Source organism: Pituophis catenifer, unplaced genomic scaffold (assembly GCF_029215685.1).
Source record: "Pituophis catenifer annectens isolate HBS135680 unplaced genomic scaffold, rPitCat1.0.hap2 SCAF_7, whole genome shotgun sequence".
Classification (NCBI taxonomy): Eukaryota; Metazoa; Chordata; class Lepidosauria; order Squamata; family Colubridae; genus Pituophis; species Pituophis catenifer.
Window position 1 is genome coordinate 443422 of NW_027256887.1, and position 26110 is coordinate 469531.

General features: G+C 44.5%; 1 protein-coding gene across 1 annotated transcript in view; it reads right to left on the reverse strand.

Annotated features, from left to right (window-relative positions):
* SEMA3A (semaphorin 3A) overlaps positions 1–24730 on the reverse strand; it is a 137321-nt gene extending 112591 nt beyond the window's left edge. Inside the window, exon 1 of the mRNA XM_070947729.1 lies at positions 24616–24730. Coding sequence (XP_070803830.1) covers positions 24616–24730 — 115 coding nt within the window. The remainder of the gene's footprint in view (positions 1–24615) is intronic.
* Positions 24731–26110: the final 1380 nt, after the last annotated feature.

A 26110-nucleotide genomic window follows, 5' to 3' on the forward strand; every position in this document is an offset into this window, starting at 1 on the left:
AATTCCCGATTAAGTGCTACCAGCTGTTTTAGGGACTAGTAAATATTATTTTGACACAAGGAACTCAGACCTTCCATTTAACCTCTGGACTTTGTCTGAATATATTGAGTGTGACACACTTTTGCACAACTTAATATTTCTGCATGAATCTCTGCACTCAAAAAGTACTACCTGGGACTCAAATAGAAACAAAAAGAGGCCTTTCCAGGTGCAAATATAAATAGCTATTCAGTTCTCTCTGCCAGGTACGTGTTGCAACCTGGGTTTATCATCACCTTTATAATTAAACATATCCCGGCATATGTTACAGATACAAATTTTTAACTCACTGTTACAAGAACGGCTCATTTTTCATTGGTGATTATTAAACTGTAGGCCTGAATAAAAGTTTTATTTCCAGATTTTGTGCAAAACTTGTTAAAGTAAGTTGAGTAAAAATAATGTTACACATTGCAAGGTGTGATATAAGTGTTTTCAGCACCTACAATGTGTGTTCTGATCTATTTATTTTTAGGGCAACTTTTTTTAAAAAAATTGCTTTTCACTATTCTAAATCTCTCGTTGTCTATCAGTTAAGGAGTTGTTAAAAAATTCCTGTATTTTTTGCCACCCAGATTAAAATGACTACCAATGTGCCAGCCATCCTTTGGTCTCTCAACCGCACAGTCATAGCTGCCATTTTGAACTTACGGATCTTTCTACTAGCATAGCAGCTGCATCCTTGCCAACCATGCTCCTAGTCTTGGTTGATGTTACTTTTGTTCAGTTTTTCTGTGGCTTAACATGTTTACAAACCCAGTCTGTACTGCAGGAACCTAGAAAATGGGTAACTGGATCATGTGTGATATGAATGCTGCTACTGAATAATGTTTCTTGCGATTCTAGGCCCAAGAGAAGAAACTGAGGTCACCCAAGTCTTCAAGATGCACATCCTAGGTCTAGCCATAGAGTCTAGGACAATTGCAACTATTTTGCACAAGCTCCAAACTTCAGAGAAGGAGAACTTTGAAGAAAGGAGGGACAGGAGAAAGACAATCCACTGCATGGCATTTTGACTTGGTGCCCTTTGGTCTGTTGGACATTCATCATTCAAATCCAATATATTTGGAGGACACCAGACAATGGGGTTATTTTTTTACTTCTCCCCAAAAGGACTACAAATGCTAGAATAAATCCATAGAGATGGTCCTGCCACCTACTTCTGAAGGCCTCTGAAGGGCCACTGATTGCCTCTTGTTCACTATCGGGTTTTAGAAGCCTTTTAGAGACTCTGTCTATGGCACCCAACATTATCCCTTGGAGGGAAAACTAGACCTTCTTAATGTAATAATTAGCGCTGAATTTAAAGGCTAAATCTTCCTGTGCTGATTAAAACCGACATTTTAAATCATAGTTACAGTAACAATGATATCATCCTTTTAACAAATCTTTCACGGTCTAAATTATCTAAACATTAGATCATTAATAACCTCTAGTCAACACTGTATAAATACCACCGTATCAAACTACCATAATTTATTATGTATGTCTTATAACAACCTAATAAAACAAATGTAAAAGAAAAAAGAAAAGAAAAATAAAACCTCTTGGCAAGAGGCGCTTGGAGCCCTCTTTATGAAAGTGAGCTTCAGGTTAGGCTTGCCCTCACTGGCAAGAATCTCTCAGAAGTTTGTATGCTTTGTAAACTGACCTCTATTAAATTAAACTGAGCCCATGAGGAAAAGTAAGGAGTCGCCTGCTTTGTGCCTCAGATTCATAAATATGCAGCCATATAAAGATCCCTCTGATCCCGGCAACTCCAGAAAAGCTATTACATTTCATAATTAATGTTGCTTCACAGTTTCACTGACATCCATCTTGCCTTTCAGAAAGACCCCCAAGCTTATTTTATCAGGTAACCCGTCATGGTGGAGTGGCTTCCAAAGGATAGAAGTGATGATGAGAGAGGCTCATCTTGTCAACCTCATCTGGAGGGGAATAATTTAGTGCCGGTTTATTAAAGGCCCCCTGGAGTCACCCTTCCTTCTGGCGGTTGCAGATCCAATAGAAAACCCATGGCAGATGCCACAGGGGCACTAAATGAAGAAGAAGAAGAAGAAGAAGAAGAAGAAGAAGGAGAAGGAGAAGGAGAAGGAGAAGGAGAAGGAGAAGGAGAAGGAGAAGAAGAAGAAGAAGAAGAAGAAGAAGAAGAAGAAGAAGAAGAAGAAGAAGAAGAAGAAGAAGAAGAAGAAGAAGAAGAAGAAATTGCAGATGTGACAACTTACCCTCAGTCTGAATCCAAGAAGGAACAGGATTCTATGGGGTGGGATGGGCCAATTTTGAAAAGATAAGTAGGGTCAGAACTGGTTAGTGGTTGAAAAAATTTTAAAGTAGTCAAAAGGACATTTGGAGTTGAACAACATTAAGTCAGAATTTGAAAATAAATTGTGTGCTAATGATGAACACGTAATTGCTAAAATGTATAAACTTTTATTAAAATTTAAAACAGAAGAAGAATAAGAGCGTATGATAAACTGGGCTGCCAATTTTGGTCATGTATACCGATGGAACGTATATTTTTGGGAATTAAGATACCATCTTCTGTGCGACCAGGGTCTGGATGAAAACGATGGCTCAAGGTGGAATGCTAAACCCTGCTTTGGATGGTGTTTTCAAAGGATATTTCAGAGCATGAGTGTGTGAGTGTGACACTTGTCTGCAACACGTTATAGCAGCTGTTCTCACATGCTCTGAAGCACCCAGTTGACAATGAATCTGAAAGGCTGTGCAACCAATTCTTATATAGAGTTATTCTTTCAACATCTAGAACTTTTAACTAGATACTCTCTCAGCATTCTGAATGGTCCTCGACTATTTGACTTGACTTTCAACATAATAATTATTTAGCTTTATAGCTTTATCCCAGTTACCGATTAGGTTTACGTTGTTTGTGTTATGACTTATTTAAATAAATTTCTTTTAATAAAAGTATTTCCATAAGCACCTTTTTCATATCATTCATAAATATCAAAACCACCAGGCCCAAATTAACCTACTTTGGATACTTTATGCAAAGATCTGGAGAAGGTTCTAATGCTGGAAGAGCTGGAAGGAAAGAGAAGAAGGCAGGACAATCAGAAGCAAAGGGAATGGGCTCCGTTTGAGGTGGAAGACCTCAAGGACCCAGGGGGGTCAGGGCCTTTTCTTCATGGAGAGGATCTATCCACGTGGTTGACACTGACTTGATGAACACAACCCATCAATCAAGGTCACTGGGTCTAGCCTTTTTGGTATCTCCAGCTGAAGCAGAGGCAGACACCGGTTGCCTTTCCTCTTCAGTCTTTCTGAGACCTTTCCAGCCTGCTTCTCTCTGCCATTTCCTATGCAGCACAGCTAGAAGCTTCTCCTCTGCTTACCTCTGGCAGGTAGAGCTACAGTTGAGGACTCTTGTACAACACTGCAACCTCTCTTTGCCATCGAGTTCTCATCGTGAACAATGAAAGGATCCACAAGTAGGAGACCGAAGGGATCGCATGGGGCTACATTATTTGGAAATGCCGCCTGAACAAGAGAAGCCAGAAGAAGCATCTGGTGGGTCTCTGCTCAGTTTCTTGAATGGGAGGCTTTACAACCACAATATTTCTGCAAACATTGTATTTCTATAGTAACTTTGGTTGTATGCCCAGGATTGCTCTTTGTTTTATATATATTTACTGTATATATAAAAATCCTGATCTGGCAATGTTATCTGTGGCTCTGACCACCAGACTTGTCACAATGAATGATTCGGAGAGGCCAGACATCCCACAGGTTAGCCTGTGACTGGGAAACTTCAAAGGATCCTCAGAGTGTCTGTTTTGCTACAAGAAACCTTTTCTCCAACAACAAAGCAGAGCCGTATTTCTTGGGTGCTTCCAGTCACAAGAAGCTGGAGAAACAGGGGCTGCCTTGGCAGCTTCCCATCCATGCCCTGCAAAGTCTGAACTATGCATGCGCCCAACTGCACATTATGTGCTCTACACATATGACTAACGGCCTCTCCTGACTGCCACCAGAGTGGACTTCAAATAAAGGAATTAAAACCCATCCGAGAACTCAGTGGCATCCTTCGCATTAGCTAACTGTCGAGCGGCACGAAGCGCTCGACACCAACCGCTGCGACGCACTCGAGTCCAGCCACTGCAGCATAGGTGGCGTGCTCGATGGGGGGGGGGGTGGATATGGGCCACTGGGTGCTGGTGGAGGGGTTAGTATAACGACTAGGCGTTCTTGTGCACGGGGGTTTGATGGGGACGTGTGGGCATAGAGGAGATCTGCAAGCAACACGGCTCCGGCAAAACCCGAGATGGATGACGTCATCCCTGCGCGGCCGGAATGACAGCAGCGGGAACTTTGAATCTCCCCAGCTGGGAGCACTCGGCTCGCGCTCTATAAAAGGACTCTGTAACAGGCTCCCAGCAGCCGCGTCTTTGTTTTGTTTTGTTTGAAATCCGGTTTCCACCGAGAGCTGTTGTTGCCGATTAAACCAAGATACTCCGATTCCTGCTCGAGTGTGTTTTGTGCATCGGTGATCCAGGGTCAGGGGTTACAGTTGCAGGACAAAGGTAACCTTTTCCAACACTTTTGTTTTTCTTGCCAGGTCTGCAAATCTTTCCTGTTTTATGTTTCAAACTTGTTTGGTTGCTTGTTGATCCTCTTTTGCAGAATATAGACTGGCTTGGTCAGCCTCTCAGCAAAGTAGAATAACAGCACACACTATTAGACAGACAGAAACAAGAAACCGGGCTGTAATTTTTTTTTCAAAAAATGCAGAACACGGAGTGAAAGAAAGTGATGTTATTTTAGATTAGTACCTAAAAGCCATTCAGGAGAGTGAAAGAAAACAAATACGGTTTTCTCAGTCTGACTGCCAGTAATGAAAAGGTTTTCCTTGAGTTTATAAAATGTTGACCAACTTTGTGAAGCTAAACGTGATTATCAATCTGCAGCTAAAAAGAAGCATATGTGGCAGAAACAAGTTTGGCTTGTGTGACGAGGGGGCCCGTTGTGCTCATATCTTGATATTTAATTTGTACTTCTCAATGTAACCTAGAATGCACTTTTCTATTTTTTTTAAAAAAATATGATTAAGTTCATAAGAGTTTTTCTTTTAGACATAAGAGCTTAAAAATGTGCATATTAAGAAAAAGTGCATTCAGAAGCTGTTAGGTCAAATTATGAACAAAAGTTTATTATGCCAAGGAAGCATCATTTGCAAAAAAAAAAAAAAAAGGCTCATTCATGCCAGGAAACAATAAAGATATGCATTAAACAAAAATAAATGTCCTTTATTTTTTTTATTTTTGCAAATTGATGCAGAAAAAGAGCAAAAACAGATGCAGAATTCAAGACTGAACAAAAAAAGAAAGTATTGTGTCTGTGAGGGCTGAGCTAAAGTCTTCTATTGTCACCTGTGGTGAAAGCTACCTTGGAAGGAAGAGCTTGCTAATAAAAGACGTTCCTTATAGAATAGCTCGGTTTTAATGGTACCATTCTACCCCCACCTTCCTCATTGCTACTTGCTCCTCAGCAGACCGAAAGAAAGAGAACAGATGGCACAAGAAACAACCAAGCTGCCAGTTTTAGAAGACTGTCAAGTCCCAAATGGCGAAAGGACGGATGCTTTTAAATAAAGCCCTTGAACGCTGTGCTTGGTTGTGCATCCTCTTTCCCTGAGAATGTTTAACCACTTCTGTATGGTTTCCAAGCCTTTGAGCAAAATTCTATTCCAGACAAAAACTGCAACACTCTGTCTGTGAAAGACCCATAGTGACACAAAGCCCCATTCATTTAATGGACTTTTTATTTACACCCCATGATGCTCATACCTGCTCCTACAGGGTGTGGATTGACACCAGGGATGAGAAGATGGCTGGGGAGGGTGACTTCCCTGCCCGCAGCACAATGGCACACTGAGTGGAGAGACTTACAGTAGAGGTGGGGTATGGACTTCAAAGATGACATCCATTCTGAGTGCACAATAGACTTCAATGACCACATGGCCCTCCATTAATTAAAGACAAAACAATTAACTGTAGTCAGATTCCCTCCCCCCAATTTTTACAAACACAAGAAGAATTCTGAGAGCCAATGGCAAGAAAAAGCAGAACCACAAATGTTTTAAGGCAGAACCACAAAGCTAAGTTGTCACAGAAAGTTTCCTCCTTCAGTTTTATCTGCAAATTTTCCTGGAGTTACTAAAAACTAGAAGAGCAACTTGAATATACAGAGGGTTATGTTGGGTAACAAACTATGTTTTGGGGGAGCCATCCATATCCACTGATATTATTCAAGAAGCAAAGTAAGATTGCAGTCTGCTTTTGTACACCATGGGTTCTCAAATTAGAATATCAGATTTTCCTTCTTCTCTTTATGGGATTTTTTTTCTTGCTGGTTCAACTTCTAAAGTAATGTAATATCTTAAATTGCAATCATGTGACAAAAAGATTTGGTTTGATTTGAAGCCAGCTAGAATTTTACTGGGTCACTCTGTCAAGTTAGTCTTTTATTCAAACGCTGAATAAATGAGGAAAAGGACGACATTTATAGCAAATGGGATCTGAATTATCTAGGATGCGATAGAAGAGGGTTCTAGTTTAAGGAAACTATCTAGAATATCTGTTTAGTCAGAGAGAAAGTTGAAGCACTCCAGGAGGGAAGATCTCAGTTGCTTCTCTAAAAAAATATCGACCGGCATGAATGACACAGCCAAGGTAGGGCAGGAAGGATCTAGATATAACCAGGTCCCATCATCACAACTAAAGAAGCATTGTGGAGTCTCTGGGCTATTGGCCTCCCAGCCAAGCAGAAAGATTTCTGTGGACTAAACAGAAGGGAAACTGCATAAGGCCTCCCTCCCTGGGGTCTCCCTTCCTCTGATTAGCAAGATTCCAGTTAGAAAGATGGAACTATGCTTCTTGTAACATCTGGGTTACCAAACAGACCTGAAAACAACCATATCTTTTCCACAATATCATGTCTTACAGTGATGAATCCTACTCAGAATGTAGCTTTTGTTCAACAAAAAGTGTGCTAGCAAATGCCTCTGAGTGTGGATTGCATTAAAAGAAATGAGAAATTATTCCAGTCGTCTTAAACTCTGGTTTTTACACCTACTGCTTAATTAAGGGAAGAAAGCTAAAAAAAATTGCCTTGGCAACCGATTAATTTATGTGAGATCTTCCCCTTCAAATTATTCTTGTGTTAGAAGTTTAATACAGATGATCATTCCAATCTTGGAAATACAGTAGAATATTTAGCATTTGTTTGTGACGGGAGCCTGAAAGCTCAATAAAAGGTTGTCTGCAATGATCTTACAATGCAGGGATAACAGGAACACACAAACATTTCTAGCAAAAGAAATGCAGTAACAAAGTACAGTACAAATTCTAACTCATATAATATTCCTGGCACTTGGGGCTCTGCATCCCTCAAGTCCCGAATGCCTTTTGAATGAAACAAACTTCTGGAAAGCCAAGAAACTTGCCATGAGTTCAGGGGCACCTCAGATTTAAAGCAGTTTTTAGTTATTTATGCAACAAAGAAGAGAATTCACAATGGGATGCCCTCTGATTTTTTTTCCAGATCAAAGCCAACATGGCATATGGGAGTATTTAAAATGCACCCATTATGCCCAACCTCAGAGGTCTTTTGTCTGATATTAGCAACCTTCCTTAATGAGCCCTCCGTCTAAACTTGTTGTTGTTGTTGTTGTTATACAGAAAAACAAAGTGTCCCACGTGAAATCAGGGGCATCAATTCAAGGCAATGGCCTCACTTGTTTTGTTTTGGAGAAGGCTTCAACACTAGGAGGTCCCCTCCACATCATGTACGTAGGCAAGACCTGAAGCCTCCATAGACATTCTCCATATTTATAAGGTCACCCAGACTAGGGATGACATGATAGCAGTCTTCCAGTATTTGAGCGGCTGCCACAGAGAAGAGGGAGTCAAACTATTCTCCAAAGCATCTGAAGGCAGGACAAGAAGCAATAGATGGAAATTTATCAAGGAGAGAAGCAACCTAGAACTAGAGAAATTTCCTGACAGTGAGAACAATTAATCAGTGGAACAATTTGCCTCCAGAAGTTGCAAATGCTCCAACATGGGAAGTTTTTAAGAAGAGACGGGACTACAACCCTTTGTCTGAAATGGTAGAGAGTCTCCTGCTTGTGCAGAGAGTTGGACTAGAAGACCTTCAAGTTCCCTTCCAGCTCTGTTCTGACTGAATATTGCTACTGTTTGGCAAGATCAAAGCCCCCTTAATGATTTATCGTATTAGAAATTGTATCGATGTGAAGTGGCCAGGCATTGCCTTGGCAAGGAGCTTGATGTTGTGAAGGTATGTTTTATTTTAGGATATTGTACATTATTTTCCTCCTCTGGCACTTCCCGTGTGCAAGCCACTTTTTACTGGGAGGGAGACAGCAAAGAGCCATCTGAATGATGCAAAACCCAAGCGATGTGGCAGCCTTGCTCTGCCATTGTGTGGGGGTGGGGCTGTGGGGGTGAGTGTGGGGGGCACTTGGCAAAGCAGCTTCAAAGGAAAGATCCTCTTGAAACAAAGCACCTTTTTGAAGTTTTTCCCAGCTGTATTATAAAGTCTTCGCAAAGAGCCATTGTTCCAGCTGAAAATGTCAATGAGTCTCCATTCCTGGGAAATATTCATTCCAGCAGGCAAAGTTTAGTTACACACACACACAAAAAAAGCTAGAGCAAAGAAGAGAAATACAGAATTAACATTTCAAGCACTCAAAATCTCCCTCGCCCTGTCTTTCATTCCTACATATCAGAAGCATTTAATGGATCTCAGATCATTTTTTTCTTCCCCTCTTAGTGGGTTTTTTTCCTCCATTGATTCACCACCAAACGTTTCTCACCGGGAGAAGCAGAAGAGATTTCTACTCTCTTATAGCACTAGCACTTAGACTTATATACCGCTTCACAGTGCTTTTACAGCCCTCTCTAAGTGGTTTACAGAGTCAGCGTCTTGCCCCAACAATCTGGGTCCTCGGAGGGATGGGAGGCTGAGCCAACCTTGAGCCTGCTGAGATTTGATCTGCCAAATTGCCAGCAGCCAGCAGTCAGCAGAAGTAGCCTGCAGTACTGCACTCTAACCTCTGTGCCACCGCAGATAGATTGGGATTTTGCTAGGCAAGGCATCAAGCTTCATAGGCCGCCTTTTATTCACGAGACCACACATTTCCATGGATTGGGAGGGACACACCCTAGTTGGGTCTCTGAAGGCTAGAGGTGAACCATAACACACAGGTTCTTTTAAAGCAACACACAACTTGTCACCTATTATTACTGAAAGGCCCTGGATATCAGGAAAGGAGATAAATCAATTAGCGCATGCATTTTGGAATGTGGAAAGCAATTCTTAGCTGTGCCATGTGGAACACCTGAAGGAAATATTTAGTAACCAAGGTTCATTGCTCCAGCTTTAACTCCTGGAAAAGGTTAGTCTCCCTGGAACAAGCAGATGTGTTTTCAAATGCAGCTGTGCACACAGCAGGGTATATGAGTTTTACAGAATGATTTCTGTTAGTGTCTGATGACTGCCTGTAACAGGTACACCTGAACAAAGGGAACAAAACAGAATCTGTTTTAGGAAACCGCAGGGATTTTCCCCCTTAACGTCTTTGCTTTCTGGAAAATATGGAGAATTGAGTTAAATGACATTTTGAAGAAAACCCTAAAAAGAATTAGGATTTTCTTTAGATAAGCCTAACCCCTTGTTTTCTGGAAATTACATTTTGAATTGTATCTTCCAAATTATGTATTCTTAGCAGCAGACTCATATATTAAAAATAGGACATTCTAGTAGCCTATCTGTAAAATTACTAAATGAGCATTTAAAAACCATGCATGTCAGATCCTGGCCTCTAGATGACCTCTTGGGTGGAATGTACCAGTTATTATGAGGGTCTGAATCATCCAACATCTGATTTGAATTGTTGGTTGGATGTAATGTCAAGTCCATTTGATTTCTAGTATTGTTTCTGTTCTAAGCGTTGAACCGATTCACATTTTTGAATCCATTTGAATGGTTAATCTCTTAAAAATATGCATGCATCTAAACAAAAGTCCACTAATTTGCGGAATTAGTGCGAAGGCACCAGACTCTATTTGATGATTCACTTGAATTGTCTTCGCATCAGAGCTTTGAACTGAAGCTTTGCAGCCTCAGTTTACTCGGACCGTTCCCACAGCCAGTTCTTCAACCACCGTGTCTTCATTTTCTGCACTGATTTATAGGTGGACAGATGGATGTGCATATGGTGGATAGCCACAGTTCTGTAGGTATTTATTATTGTGCCAGAAAGCTGAGTGCCAAGGCCTTTGATTCAGCTACATGTCATGCTTTAATGAAAAGGGTTCTACTACTTGTTTGAAAGAGAACGAGAAGCCATTATTTCACTCGGTAATTGAATTTCCAAACTAATCCAAAACTTCTAAAACTGTAGTTATTTGAGCGTGTTGGCAGGTTCTTTGTTATTTTATACAAAAATGAAAAGTGGATTAAGATATCAAAAAGGCCAGAGAAATAGGAATGGTGTTTCTAAAGATTTTTAATATGATCAGATTCTCATGTCACCAAAATATGGAAGAGAAAGTAGTTTAAAACAAGATTAACTGCCTTTAACACATACTTCTAGGAGATACTCACACCTGCTGTTTGAGCTGTTCTGGTTCTGTGCTTCATGGTGGTTTAAGCCTAAACCAGTTTCAGAATGTCCAACCTGGAATCAGGCCTTTTGCCAGAGTTCTTCCCAGGCATCTAATGCTGATGGCAGGCCAGCACCTTTTCCCATGGGACACTTCCTGCTACTCTGCCCGCCCACCTTTGTGTTCCATGAACTCACTTTCCTTCTGTGGAAGGATTGTAATGTACACATAGGCTTTTGTAATCACACACACAAAGTCACATGTAAATATGCCTTCCGATATTTGCAAGTGGGCATCACACACTGCCCAGAAGCTACCATAAGAAAACAAATTAGGCACTATAAAAATTGTTTGGAGATGGGAGATACTTCCAATGTAATTGACTGGATCCCCTGCATGGATTGCCCTTGTGACTATGTAGGGCAGACATAGGGGAGGAAGTTAACCACCAGACTGCAAGAAAACAAGCAAGTGGTCAGACGAGGAGACCTAAACTCATTGGTAGCCTCACACAGTAATGAACAAGGACATACATTCAATTTTGCAGCTACTAAGATTGTTGGATGAGCAGGCACAAAAACAGCTGGGAAATGATTGAAGCCTGGGAAAGGGCCCCTCATCAGTCAACAGGAGTGCTGATTTACTATCAGCCTATCTATTACTTAGGAGTGAGGTCTTGGCAGCACAAGGAAACAACAGCCAACGATTTAATAGCCAACCATCAATCAATAACTAAAAAGCCACACACACAACAGGCACCGTGTAAATACCACACACAGAATAACCCAAAGCACGCACTCTGCTAGAGAAAAGTTCCCTAAGGATGGGCTCCAGCATGAGTCCGAAAGCTCGGAAGACTGAACCTCTGGTCCTAGTGACCGACCCAGATTGGATCCTGCTATACGTATATGTATGCATGTGTGTGTATATGTGTATATGTGTATGCATATGTATATGTATATATGCCCCACTGGCAAAATTTGCAGAATGAGACTGATTTTTCAGTACCTATTCCACTTTGTGTTTTGATGTCTCCATCCTGCACACCTGCTTAGCAAAACCATTATTGTCCATGACACTTAAATGTCACTGTTGCAAAATCTTCAGACAACTCAGGTGTGCCCTTCATAGTGCAAACACCAGCTTCTCTGAGATTCTATGGATTTGTTTTTCTTTTTGTAAGAAATAACTTCTAAATTGGCAAACAGGGATATTCTGTCTTCTTTCAAACATTTGAGGTGATCGTGCTGGAAAATCAGAAACCGTGGTTTAGTTGCTCCAGATATCTTGGCTTAGGATTCTGGACGGGAGAGAGAGAGAGAGAGAGACCTGTCCCATTTCTAAGCCATTTAGACTCGGATCTCTTTGCACAGACATTTCTATGAGCTACAGATTTATTACCGTTGATTTCACACAGGAGTGAACCACAACAGATCTCATGCAATATTAAGTTTGATGGATCATAAAACTATCAAGTTTTATGATAGGTAGATATCCAAAGGATGACATGACATGAAAGGAATGTTTTCCATTAGGTATGGAAACCTAAATGAGCCGCGACATAAAACTGGATAAGAAACATATTTGCTCTGCATCTGATCTTGGTGACATCTGGAAGCCACATCTTAAAGGAGAGAGGAAAAAATCTTTTTGACTCCATATAAAGGTCCATGACATTTTTAATAATTTAAACTGCTATAATTGAAATTAGTGACTTCCAGGGGTTAAGAAAATGATAAATGTCAGTTTCTACAATCACAATAACATGTTAAAACTAGTCTTGGACTATGTTAGGTCCATCTTCAGTGAAAACAAGTATATATTTGAAACAGAGCTGATAGGATGGAAATACCCTGATCTATTGCAGACAAGGCCGCTTACTAGATTCAGTAATTCCTATTGTATAACAACATTTCAAGTCAATTAGTCAAACTGGGTTGAATCAATTTGGAAAGTTGATTCAATGAAAAGCTTCATCCGAACGGTCAAATCAGCTTGAATGCTCTCCTTCAAAATGATTCTCCAGATCAAATCTTTGTGTGACCTTCATTGCTTTGGTGTTCAAGAAATATGGAGCTGCACACGAGAACAGTTTTATTCCACCCTTTGAGTCATCTCAAAAGTTGAGGCTCAAGATCATCCCTGGGTGATACCCGAGTAGAAAGTAATCCCAGAGATATATAGTTGACTAGGAAACCGAAAAGAAATCTCAGAAAACAACAACAGCAAACAATTCCTTCGCTCTTGCCAGGAGAACTACACAAATGCTCTCACCAGTATCAGCAGCTGCTCACCTCAAAGGACTTGACTGTCATATGTGTTCCCGTCTTTTTACACATATGCCGGTACTGTCTTGAAGAAGCTGTCCGAATATTTAAGAAGACCTTTCAGATTTGAAAGTACCAATAAAGGAGAATATTTGTAGCTCAGGATTGACATGAGGGGCCCTTGGTGCTCTCTGAGCTGGGTTGTTTCGTTGCAGATGTTTCATGACCCAACTAGGTAACATCATCAGTGCTAGGACCAGGACAGTGTTACCTAGTTTCGGTCATGAAACGCCTGCAAGAAAACAACCCAGCTCAGAGAGCACCAAGGGCCCCCTCAGATTTGGAAGTGCAGACTACTTATAAATAGGAAATACTCGCTATAAGGCACGCTCCAGAAACCTCTCAACAAGTGACTTTTAATATTTTAATTAATTTGAACATACCTTGCCTCTTTTAAATGTTATATACTCTTTTTATGTTTCTTTGGATACCACTCTGCGAGGGAGATGGCCAGTTCTTAAATAGGATAAATAAATAAATATGTGTGCGTATGTGTGTATGTACGCCATTGTTCAGTAGTAAGCCACATGCATGTATGAAATCTCTGGGTCCATTTCCATTTCCATTTTGGGTTAATGGATTTGCATTAGAAGAGTTCACAATGACATCGGAACTCATGTTGGCGATAGCAGATGTTACCATCTGATGGTGTTAAAAATATTGTTGCAGGATGTAAACTGTTGCGATCAAAGCTGCCTGACTTTGTCAATGCGGATAGGATTCAGGTAGGGCTCCAGTTGCTCCAGGATTGCATCCAAAGCACCTGTGACTGTTGGTTACTCTCTTTGCTTTAACCTTCTACTGCTATTCACAGGTCTTTTGGAGAAGATAATACAATACATCAAAAGAAGCTTCTTGGGTGAGAAGCAAAACGTCTTTGAGGGAAAACAAAGCCCAGCTGCCTTTTGAAAAGGCGCCTTTGGGACAAACCCTGACCTGGATGATGGAGAACCTCCATAGACATCTTCTCCAGTTCTTTCTCTTCCACTCTGCCATCTCCAAGCACTGCCACACCCACTATGAGTTGACCATTGCCAAGCCTGGGATGTTGGGTGCCTGTCTGTTTATTATTATGAAACACCGATCAGCTTTCACGATCAGCCTAACATAAGAGACAACACGCTTCCTGGCTCTACTACAAATCTGTGCCAGAAGGACAAGCAGATAATTGTGCATCGGACTCTTGCCAGGGAATATAGGAAGCCTCAGCAGAAACACTCATCCCTTCTTTTCCTCCTTTATCGGCGGGAAACAAGAGACGATGTGTCTCCCCACACACAGATAAGGTGGCTGTGCTTAGATTTATGGCACCTTCATCCCCCAAAGGGAGACCCTTCTCAAGCTGAATGCCGAGGGTCTGGCCCACGCAGCCCTCCTTCACCTCACCTGCCTCCCCCCTGGCACTTCCTTCGGGCCTCTGCTTGTCAGAGCCACTTCATCCCATCTGCTGAGGGGATGCACTGAGGGGACTTGTCTCAGCACAGGAGATTTCCAAGATCAGGGTCTTTTATTAGAAACATTAGCGGGGTGGATGAATTTTCATTTTCTGCTTACATTCTGGGACCATTTATTATTTTTTAACCTGTTCCAGGGAATTCTGGGATATTTCAGATGCTGAAGGAGGCTACATCGGAAAAGTTATCCTTGGGCAACTGCAAGGGGTTTCCCCCAGGTTTCAGCTGTGGTGGCCCCGGATAAAAGAATAAGGCGCACCTACACATATAGCGATGGACCAGGTTTTATAAAAGTGCAAACATGAAATCTGAATAATCCTACCTAGCCAAAAGGGACCTTGCCACTCACATTATTCTTTATTTGAGTCGCATCTGAATTTTATCCAATGCACCTCTGCATTCTGCTATGCGAACGTCTAATTGTGTACAAGTGCTCCATTATTAATAAGGCATACTATATCAAACATATTAACAGCCACTGAATTGCACTGCATAAACACATGCACACAGATGCACATACACATATGTAGGAAGTTAGCACCCACCCCTCTCCTAGAAAAATGAATATTTCCCCTAAAAGAGAAATAGAAGTCTTAAGACAGAAATTCAGCCCCAGCTCCCTGCCCCCAGCAGATACTTTGGTTATTTACAAGACAAAAGGCTGGGCCAGCTTATCTACAACACAAAAGACTTTCACCCACAGGACATAATAGGATTAGTCCTCTACCCATCTCACCACATGGCACCTGGGAAGATTACATTCAACCAAGCATGGGAGTCTGACAACCAATCAGGATACATTTCTTGCCACAGGAACAGGAAGCAAATTCAAAGCCGAACAGAGGGTATAAATCTCTCTCTCTCTCTCTCACTCTCTCTCTCTCTCTCCCATGTGCTCTTTTTGCCCAGGACCTCAAAACCATGTGGTCCTGTCCACCATTAAACCATCTTTCCTAGCAGTCTCCGTGTTTCCAGTGTCTTTCTTCTCACTTGGAACTGTGGGAAATGTCCAGATGGACATTTTTACACACACACACACACACACACACACACACACACACACACACACACACACACAATCAAATGTGGATCTAAAGCAGAACGTGCCTCTGGTACTGCCAGCATATAACAAATGCAATCTGGCCGTGATGGACTGGAAGCAGCCAAAACATCCAGCTGTTCAGAGCCTTTGCTAATAAGGATTCCCCCCCTCCCCCTCCCCGATGGCAGGATTTGTGGAGAGTGTCCATGCATCTCTCACTCTTTGCTCCTTAATGGGGGAAGTGACTTTGTCCCAGGCCTTCAGGTCTGCGGTGGGCAAACGGCATTGGGGAGGGGAACATAGAGCAACAGAAGAGACAAGAGAGGACCTCGTGCTGACTAGGAAACAGACTCCCCACCCCCTCCCGGTAATCCACAGGGAGGAACACGCAGGGGACCCAGGACTGGACTGACACATGTCAATCACTTGTCACCTATTTCAATGATGCTGGCGACCTGGAAGTTAGAACTGGTTCTGGGGTCAGCACCAAAGAGGCAAAGCATAGTACAAATAACTTCAGTATGGAACTTAATGACAGCTATGCCAGAATTTGGGGTGTCATGAAAACACAATTATGCTATTACATCACAGGCAGAAATGGAGAGTAATGTGAGTTGTGTATTTTCTTCTAAAGATCATAGCTTCAAGCACTGAATAAACCATATTAGCTAATTCTCACATTGAATGAAGCCATAAACTATGGTTTCCAAATCAGAATTTGTGGGACCATGCCTCATGCTGAGCTAGCTAGCTTCCTTCCTTCCTTCCTTCCTTCCTTCCTTCCTTCCTTCCTTCCTTCCTTCCTTCCTTCCTTCCTTCTCCAACACTGGAGGTTTTTAAGAACAGATTGGACAACCATTTCCTTCCTTCCTTCCTTCCTTCCTTCCTTCCTTCCTTCCTTCCTTCCTCCCTCCCTCCCTCCCTCCCTCCCTCCCTCCTTCCTTCCTTCCCTCCTTCCTTCCCTTCCCTTCCCTTCCCTTCCCTTCATGTGAGAACCATTTTATAGGATTAAAACACATACAAAAGAGATGAATTAGAAAAGAGCAGCTGGGAAAATGAAAAAAGCAATATTTTACATTCTCAAGAAAGAGGCTAATGTATAATTTTATACTGAATGGTTGTCATATCTTTATGGATCCTTTTGAATATCTTTAAGTAGAGTGAACTCATAGTTCACAAAATTGTCCTAGCTGCATATTGGTAGCATTGTTGATAATGTTGGCAATTTATAAGTCTTTTGAAATTATTAGCATAATAAATCATAGGGTTTAAAGTATTTTTTATTCTTACCAAAATTATATTTTATGCAGAGTCTGAACTGAATATAAAAGTGACTGACTTGTATGAAAAAAAAGATGATTTGGTTATACAGAGAATGAATGAGGACTGAATTACAAAACCCGTCCGTGGGGAGAGAGTGAATGGGTCGGGAGGAAGGGGAAGACTGAGAAAATCGTGGCTGATGAGATCCTGGAAGGGGGGGGGGGGCGGGAAATGAGCAAACGAAGGAAGGGCAACTTTGTGAAGAGGAGCAGAAGGAAGGACAGTTCACAAGGACAGGAGGGTAAACTTCAAAGGATGTTTTCTTTTTATCTGAATTCTTTTGGCTTTCTACTTTACTCCTAGATGGCAGGGTGAGAGTTAGAGTCTTCTACGTTTCTTTGCTGCCATCTGCTGGTCGTCTGGATTTCTGCAAAATGGATCTCTTGGCTCTTTGTCTCAACGTGCCTCCCGTGTGCCAAGTATGCTTTCCATTTGCAGCTGAAGCCCCCCTAGATTATATTTCTATCCAAATGTTCTGGTATTAATAATATATATGTGTATATATACCTTTGGCCCAGTCACATCTTAAAGCAATAAACCTAGTGGTGTACATGTCCTGGAAAACATCTGTCAAAATAGGTTTGCTGCAGAAAACAGTCACACTGGTTTGACTGCTATCTCATTAATATTCTTTAAGTACCAAGGATCTTTTGGTTATATGGAGAGAGAGAGGGAGGGAGGGAGGGAGGGGAGGGGAGGGGAGGGAAAAGAAAGAAAGAGAAAGAAAAGAAAGAAGAAAGAGAGAGGGAGGGATGGAGAGAGAGAGAGAGAGAGAGAGAGAGAGAGAGAGAGAGAGAGAGAGAGAGAGAGAGAGAGAGAGAGAGAGAGAGAGAGAAAGAACTGATTTGGTACTCAAGCAGCATATGCTGCCTTCCTATTTAAAGATCAGGAATGCACAAAACAAGCTGTTAACATCTAAATAGGGAGATGGCCAAGAGCAGCCACGGGAAAGCCTGTTGCAACCTTTTCACTCATATCAGAATATGGGGCAGGAGGTCTACTTTAGGATTCTTGACGGATGTATCTTTTCTTTCATGTACACTGAGAGCGGATGCACCAAGACAAATTCCTTGTGTGTCCAATCACACTTGGCCAGTAAAGAATTCCTATTCTATTCTATTCCCTTCGTTTGGATTCCTTAGGAAAGGCGGCCCCTCTGCGATTCCATCCCGCTGGCATCTTTACCTGCCCACCTGTAACCCTCCACCTGCTACCTGGTGGCAAAGCTGGCAAAGCCCCGAGTGCCGGTCTCCGGGGGTCTGCAGGAGGCGGCAGAAAGGGGCCCCTCAGGAGGAGGAGGGCGAGTGATGTCACAGGTGTCGTGATGTCATCGTGACCCCTTTTGAACACCTGGCTACTCAGCACACTCCTCTGTGCCACCGGTTCCACTTGCCAAGGAACCAAGGTCGAACTGACTCCATCATTCCATTTACAAAGCTGAACCCTTTATGGAAGGCAGCCTTTGCCTGGACCTCCCATCCCTTCCAGTCAAGCATCCAACCCAATTTGGGGAGAGACGCTTCAGGATTGGCCCTCTCACTAAACGAAGATCTGCCTCCCTGCTGATGGAGGAACGTACTTGTATGGGTTTGGTTTATGGATGGCTTGACCATGGCTGCTGTTAAATGGAAGTGCCTCACCATCATTTTCTCTGGGGATGACGATTTGTTGGTTTGGTTTCCTAGTCTAGTCTAAACTCTGCTGATCTCCCATCCAGGTTCCAACTAAAGTGGCTCCTCCTTAGCTTCTGAGACTGGACATGGTTGGTCAGGTGCTGCCACCTGCTGTGGGGCCACGGATATTACTTAAGAGCAAAGCAGGGACCCTCTGGAAGGGTTAAGGCTACCCCAGCTCTGCAGATTTCACAGATCCCTTTGGGTTCCTATTTTGTAGATGACAATTGTGGAGAATATGTGCAGCTCTACTGGGATCCTGCATTTGTTGAGCTTACCAATGTTTCATTGCCAGACTAAAACTCTATGGAGATTCTCAGTCCTCCAGGTCCTGGTTGTCTCAAAGGTGTTATTTCAAGAGGCAACTGGACTTTCTGGTTTTTCTTTGAAGGCGTTTCTCTTCTCCTCCAAGAAGCTTCTTCAGCTCTGACTGGATGGTGGAAGATGGAAGGATTTACATTCCTTGCAGAACTTTTAGAGATTCATTGATCTCCAAGTGGCCTCAATGACTCTAAAAGGATGCAAATGACCAGCTGTCTGCAAGGAGTATAAATCCTTCCATTCCCCACCATCCGGTCAGAGCTGAAGAAGCTTCTTGGATGAGAAGTGAAACGTCTTCAAAACAAAAAAACAAGAAAGTCCAGCTGCCTCCTGAAAAAGGACTTTTGGGTCATTGCCAAAGTAGCTAAAGTTGCCAGGGCTCTGAGCCAAGGGAGAGGAGGGGTTGATGGCTTTAGATGTGGCAGTCGGCCCAGCCAGAAAAATCACACAAATCACAACAACCCTGATCGAGGCAGAAAGGACAAGTTGCCACCTGCCTTTGCAAAAACACCAAATTTAGTGAGCAACAGGATTCCGACAACCTTGCAGGTAGGAAACTTGAAAAGGAAGAATCTAAAATTTGATCAATGAAAATCTGCAGCTTTATGACAAGCAAACGAAATAACCGGTCTTGTTAAGGGAACTTGTCTTATTTTCCTTGGCCTCTGCTATCTTTTCCTACTACCCCTCTTGTTTGAAGAGTTTATTTTCTGAGGAAACCATGACAGAGAATTCATCTTAAGGCCAGATGAAAGAAAGGGAATGAAAAAGGAGCCTCCGTGCCACCGTTTTCCACTTAACTGTCCTGGAATTAGGCAGCAAAAGCAACAAAATGACTAACCTCGATCATAGATGAAACACCCGATAAATATACAAGAAATAAAAAAGTTGAGTCAGGCAGACTTGAGAAACTTTTTTGTTTATACATAGAGAATCTGAACAAAAGTTTTTTGTTTTTTTTTTTAAAAAAGGATCACAAATGTTCTGGGGGGGGGGAGGGGGGATTTCAACCGAAATCATCTTCAATGGATGCCTCACAATTGGCTCCTTTTCATCCTTAGGAAAAAATGGGGAAGGGAAAAGAAGGGAGACGGTTCTCCCTGGCTGGATGTAGACATAACTCTGTCCGTGCTGCCATGGGGGCACCATCAGGGACGGGAGTTTGCAAAGCGGGGATGAGAACAGATGCAGCAGGGCTGCTGTGTGAACGATCTGACTGGAACACCCCCAAAGGAAGGAAGGCCTCCAAGTCACGACAAGCCAGGCAAATGGTTACAGCTGCGACTGCTAGAGACAGCGAAAAAGGAAAAGGGCCTTTAGCTTCCATCTAACCATGGTTAAGGTGCGAGGATTAGCAGAAGCGGGTGGGAAGGCACCTCCTTTGCTTTCCATCGTAACTCCTTAACCATCAACGGAGAGCCACATCTTGCAGGTTTTACTTTTGAACACTTGATATCATTTTTTCCATGCTGGTCACCCAGATTTGTTTTCAACACCTTAAATAACTATGGAAGCTGCCTGGAGAACGTTATTTACTATTGGAGAATGAGGAAGATGAGCTAGACTTTAGCAGGGAGGCAATTCTGCACCTGAGGCAGAAAACTGAAAGGCTCAAGCGTGGAGGGGAGGAGACCTGACTTGGTAGAAGAAAATATGGGGGAAAAAATCTGGTGTACTTGTGGACCAAAATTAAACAGGCTAAAATGTAGCAAAACCAGCTATTTTGGGATGCCTTATTAGGAACACAAAGTGGTCATTTCCCTCTACTCTGTCTTGTCTGACTCCACTTGGAAGGCTGGGTCCATTTCTGGTCACCAGAGTTCATAAGGGACGGAGACAAAGCCGCAGCAACTTCAGAAGAGGCTGCCCAGAGGGCGAGGGGTCTGGGAATCAAGCTCTCTGAAGAGGAGCATGAGGGCTGAAGGACAGTCACACAGGAGAGGAAGTTGGCTTGTCTCTGATTTCCTTAGAGGGCAGGACCAGAATCAATCGCTTAAAATTACAAGAAAGGAAGTTCAGGTTGGATGTCAAGAACTTCCCACCTATACAAGCTATCCTATGAAATTGCCAGAGGTTTTTAAGAGTGTTCAGTCATCTGTCAGTGACGCTCACGTAGAATCCTACAGAAGTTTGGAGGAGATGCCTCCTAAAATCCACTCCAACTCCATCATTCTATCAGGCGCCTTTCACAGAGCTGATGATGATAATAATGGTTCCCTTATTTCTTCCCTTCTATTAGAACTGTAGATTCATAATTCTGGCCTTCACCTAGTGAATTAAAAACAAAAATGCTAAAGCCTCCTTCAAGTGAAGCTCATGTTGATGACTTCATGGACATCCCATGTCGTTCTTGGCAGAAACCCAGAAGTGGTTCCTCACTGGGACGTTGCTCACTGCTTTGAAATCCCAGCCTACTCTTCTTCCCTGGAATAACCCAGAGGTCTCCCATCTAAGTCTTACCCAGGTCAGACCCCACTTAGCTTCCAGAACTACACATGGCATCTGATTGGCCCTGGGGATTTCTACAGTGATTAAGTGCAGAAAGAGAAGAGGCGGGTTCTTCCTTGGGTTGGGTTGCAAGCTAGAACTGAGGCAGTTGGCACTGGGCAGGGAAATCTATGCAGGCTGAGTTTTCTCTTGCCTTACTGATGGGACGGAAGGCCTTGAACAATTGGGAAGGATCCCCAGAAATGTGAAAATCCAAAACTCTGAGAGGCCATTTCAGTCTTTATTCCTAAAAACTATCAGCTGGGAGCTTGTCTTTTGGGCATTGAGTGGAGAGCTGCCACCAAGGTGGTATAAGAAACAGTAACCCGAGAAATGACAGAACTACAGCAATCCATAGGAAGATAAAGCAGGGAAGGATTTAACTTTAATTTCTAATTTCAATATATCCAGCTCGGGAGGCAAAACAAAAATCTGGTAATGAAGAAATCCTTACTATTATTTTGCAGTAGCTCCCTGACCATTCATGATCACAATCCCAAAAATATTGGCCCTAATCCAAAATACCTGATTGCATATAAAATACTGATATAAGAAGGCAGTAACTGAGATAATGGTGGCTTGGCATATTTCTAGCATGTACATGTACAGCATACGCATATGCCCACACATACATGTGTTAGTTTCACCATTAAATTCACCGGCCCAAAAGCATGTTACCACTTGCCAAAGGGCCATGTTTCTGTATCATGAGTAGCAAGTTAAGAAGCCAAAGCTGACCCCAGGGGTGGGAACCTACCTTGCCGTTTTTTTTTCCCTGTAAAATCCACCATGATATGTTCAACACATTAATCCGTTGCTCAACATCCCTCGGCTAACATGCAGACTGCTTAGAGAGAGAGAAAGATGGAGAGACTGCTGGGCTTCTTTCACACAGAAAGTATTTGCAGTACGAAGCATAAGGACTATTAATTACCCCGTTTTATTAGCCAACGTTGCCTAGATTCTCGCATCCCCCAGGAACTCCATATTTATGGAACTTTGACACGGCTTCCCTGGACGCCCAGCCTAATCTTCAAAGAACAAAATCAAATTAACAGGATGTGATGCGCTAATCAAATCAACACATGCTTAGAATTAGCCCCCCAGGTGCCATCCGTGCCAAAGCCTCTCTTGCGCTCTATCTCAACCAGGTGTGCTTCCAGGCAGGTGGCATTACAAACCCCAGCTAGGCCATCCTGATTGACAATGATGGATACTGCTCTCCTCCAGGAAGGTTCCAGTGAAGCAGAAAGTCGCGTTATCTTCAACTAACCTGTGTACAGTTAAAGCTTTTGTTTGGGGACTTGATCAAAGGATCAGGTAGGACCTGGGATCTCATTTGTGCTGTGACAGATTCAAGAAGTTGGGCAGATTCAGAGTCAGCCTGGAAAGTCAGCAGGTATAAGTAGACTTATAACCCTGTCACCATTATTAACCTCACTGCATGGGGGGTACCCAACTGGTAGCCATCCAGTTTTAATCTACCTCACAGGGATGTTGTTGATAGTGCAATATTAAGGAACGGGCCATGCCCAGTTTATTTCATTTAAAACTTTTTATACGCAGCTTCTTTTAAAGAACTTTGAAGTGGTTTAAAATAAAACCACAACTGTGTGGACTTTTTGAAAGATTGAAAATGGAAAATAAGTAAACCAGGTGATGTAAACTCGTATTTGGGGGAGCAAATCCAAGTGGGTGTAACACAACCGGTTAAACTGGAATTTGGTTAGCAGCAGACTGCACATCTTCCAGCTAGATGTAAAAGTTGTAAATATTAAAATATAATGGCAGAAGCAGGAATCCATCATTAAAATAATAAAAACAAGCGCTATTGCGTTGGGCATCAAAACCGAGGTTAAATGGTTAAGAAAAGCAATCCTGTGCATAATCAGAAGGCGGTCCATTTTAAAGGGGGCTTAATCCCAGATCCAGGTGGGTCTCCTGCATCCACTCACCTGAGAATGCCGCCCATTCACCTGCACTAACAACTTGGACAGAATCGCACTGCAGCAGCAGAGTTAAAAATAGGAGGCGGCTTCCGATCAGCCGCGGTTCTTGTTAACAGATTGTTTTTAAATCAGCAACTTTAATCCCCTGTCTGTGTAATTGCATTTCAATAGGAACATTAAAGTTAATTAGATCATAAGCAATTAAGTATCTATTTAAAGGAACTTAGAAGTCTGAACCTGGAATTAGGCAGCCAAAGGTAACTTGCTTAATTCATTTCTATTCTATATTTAGCCGCCTCTTCCTGGCGTTGACAGAAGGTCGTTTTACGCAGAGACGTTCGCGTGTAACGCGGCGACACACTCGCTCACACCCGGTTCTCAATTCGGGCGCGACCCACGCGCGTTTTGCTTCTCCACACGCAGCCTCTCGGCCTTCTCACCAGCAGCCACGCGCACTTGCACCCCACCGGCACTGGAGCGGCCCCCTCCCCCCCCTAAGAAACGCACGCCCACGTGCACAGCCGCCCGGCGGGGAAAGCAGCTCCCGAAGCCGGCGCCCGGCCTTGGCCACCTCCCACCCGGAGCAGGAGGCCAAATCAAAGCAGCGCCCTTAACAAAAAAGTCTCCAGTCCGTAGGGCGACTTCCAGGTGCTATTAGAGACAAGGGGGAAGGGGGGGGGGGTCCAGCATCCAGCCTTTTCAACCCAGCGAGGAAGGCGGGGCACAAGTGGGTGTGCCCCGAGCGGGGAACTTGTGCAACGCAGCCGCGTCAAGTTGACTGCAGGCTGCAGCCCCCTCCCCTCCCTTCCCTCCCCGCGCCTTCCACTTGGGCGCAATTCACGGCCTCCCCTCCCGCGCCGCTCCGTCAGACAAAGTTGGAGAGCGCGCAGTCCCCGCGCCCGCCTGCCCTTTGCCCGGGATTTGGGGGTCCAGCGCTTCTCTTTGGCATCTCTCTGATAGGCAGCCTTCCCCACCAACTCTTCCCACGTCACGCAACAATCGCTCGGGACACCCACGGAGAATGCGAGGTGGCTGGGGGGGGGAGCGGCGGGGGCCGCAAGGACAAAAGCGCAGGGCCGCCCCCCTCCCTCCCTCCCTCCCGGGGGCTTCCCTGGCAGAGAGGCTGGCGTTGCGTTTCCCGTTTCTGATTTTGCAGCCCCGGCCTCTCCCGGTGGTCTCCCATCCCGGCACCCATCAACTCCCGCCCCGCTGGGCTCCCGGGAGCGACCGAGCTCGGCCCGGCGCGGGAAGCAGCGCGGAGTTGCCGGGATGCCAGGGCGAAAAGTCCTTTGTCTGCCCAGGGAGCCCGCCAGCCCCCGGAGCGCCTCGGAAGGGGAGCGGGAGGGCTTACCTTTGTAGGATAATTTCAGCCGCGGCCCGTTCTTCTTGGCCGCCTGGCTGCGCTCCCGGCCGGCCAGCATGACTAGTCCCACGAGCAGCGAGGCCACCTGGGCGGCCCGGCCCATGGTGAGGCGGAGGCTGCTGGCCGTCGCCCCGCCGCCGCAAGCCCGCAACTTCTGCTAAGCGCCCCCAAAGGCGGCCAGGGAACAGGTGAGCCGGAGGACGGAGGCGCGCTCAGGGCCGGACCATCCTCGCCGCCGCCGCCCGTAGTCCCGGGATCCACTCAGCGCCCTGCCGGGGGGCTCCTGCCCGGGGGGCTCGTGGCCGGCGGCGGGGGGCGAGCGGAGCGGGGGGCGCCGTGGCGGAAGGCAAGGAGCGCCGCTCGCTCCGGGGCGCCTCTCCGTCGGGGCTCGGGGGGCGCAAAGCAATCGCCGCCGCCGCCGCCGCCGCCTCCTCCTCTTCTTCTTCCTCCTCCTCTCCGGCTCGGCTTGCGGCGCAGCGCGGAGCGTCGGGCCGGCAGAGCTGCAGCCCCGCGGAGAGAAAGGCGAGGGGAAGGCGCGGAGTTTCCCCCGCCTCGCTTTGGCTCTGGCCCCTTCCCCGCAGCCCCGCTCTCGGCTCGCTAGGGCGGCGGGCGGAGCGCAGCCCCTCGGCTCCTTCCCCGGCTGTCACCGAGCAGATGCCGAGCGCAGCTGGCAGCGCAGAGCAGGGACCGCGCGGGGAGGCAGGCGGGCACCTCTGCGGTGGGTGGACCGGCGGGGACCCGGCCTTGCTCTGCCCTCCTTTCCCCCTCCTCCCTAGTCTCTCCCTCTCTAAAACGGCGGGGGCATTCGCTCTTTTAAGACACGGAATCGCCCTTCCACGCCATCTCTATCTATCTATCTATCTATCTATCTATCTATCTATCTATCTATCTATCTATCTATCTATCTATCTATCTATCTATCTATCTATCTATATCTATCTACCATCATCTCCATCGCACAAGACTTTTAAAGGAGGCTGCAAACTCCAGCAGGGAGAATGGGAGGGCTAGCTGAGCAGAGCCCCCGCTCCTTTCCTGGCAAAAAGTCCCATCAAGGCAGAGAGACGAATCCAGTCGGTCTAATAAGTTGGACAGGAAAGCCTCCAAGTTCCTTCCCTGCCCTGTTAAAGCCCTCCCCTCCCCCCCCCATCCTTGGCTCCAAGGGGGAAAGGCAGAGCCAATAAACGTTTCAATGCAGAGCACACTTGCACACCCGGAGGTGTGGGAAGAGGTGCTGGTGATTTTGCAGGGGTTGCTGAGAGTGTGAACTGTGGGTTACTAGCATAACAAGGCTCTTTTGCAACCTGTTGCGTTGTGACAAGCCTCATCGCTCCAATGAGAAATGCTGGGGGGTTGGGGGGGCTTGGATCTTTGTTTTTCTTTATTATTTTTTTATTTTATAAGACAAGAGTTGTGTTAATGCACCACAGCAAACCACCAAACTTTTTAAACACAAGGCAAAAGCTTTTAATGACACTCAATA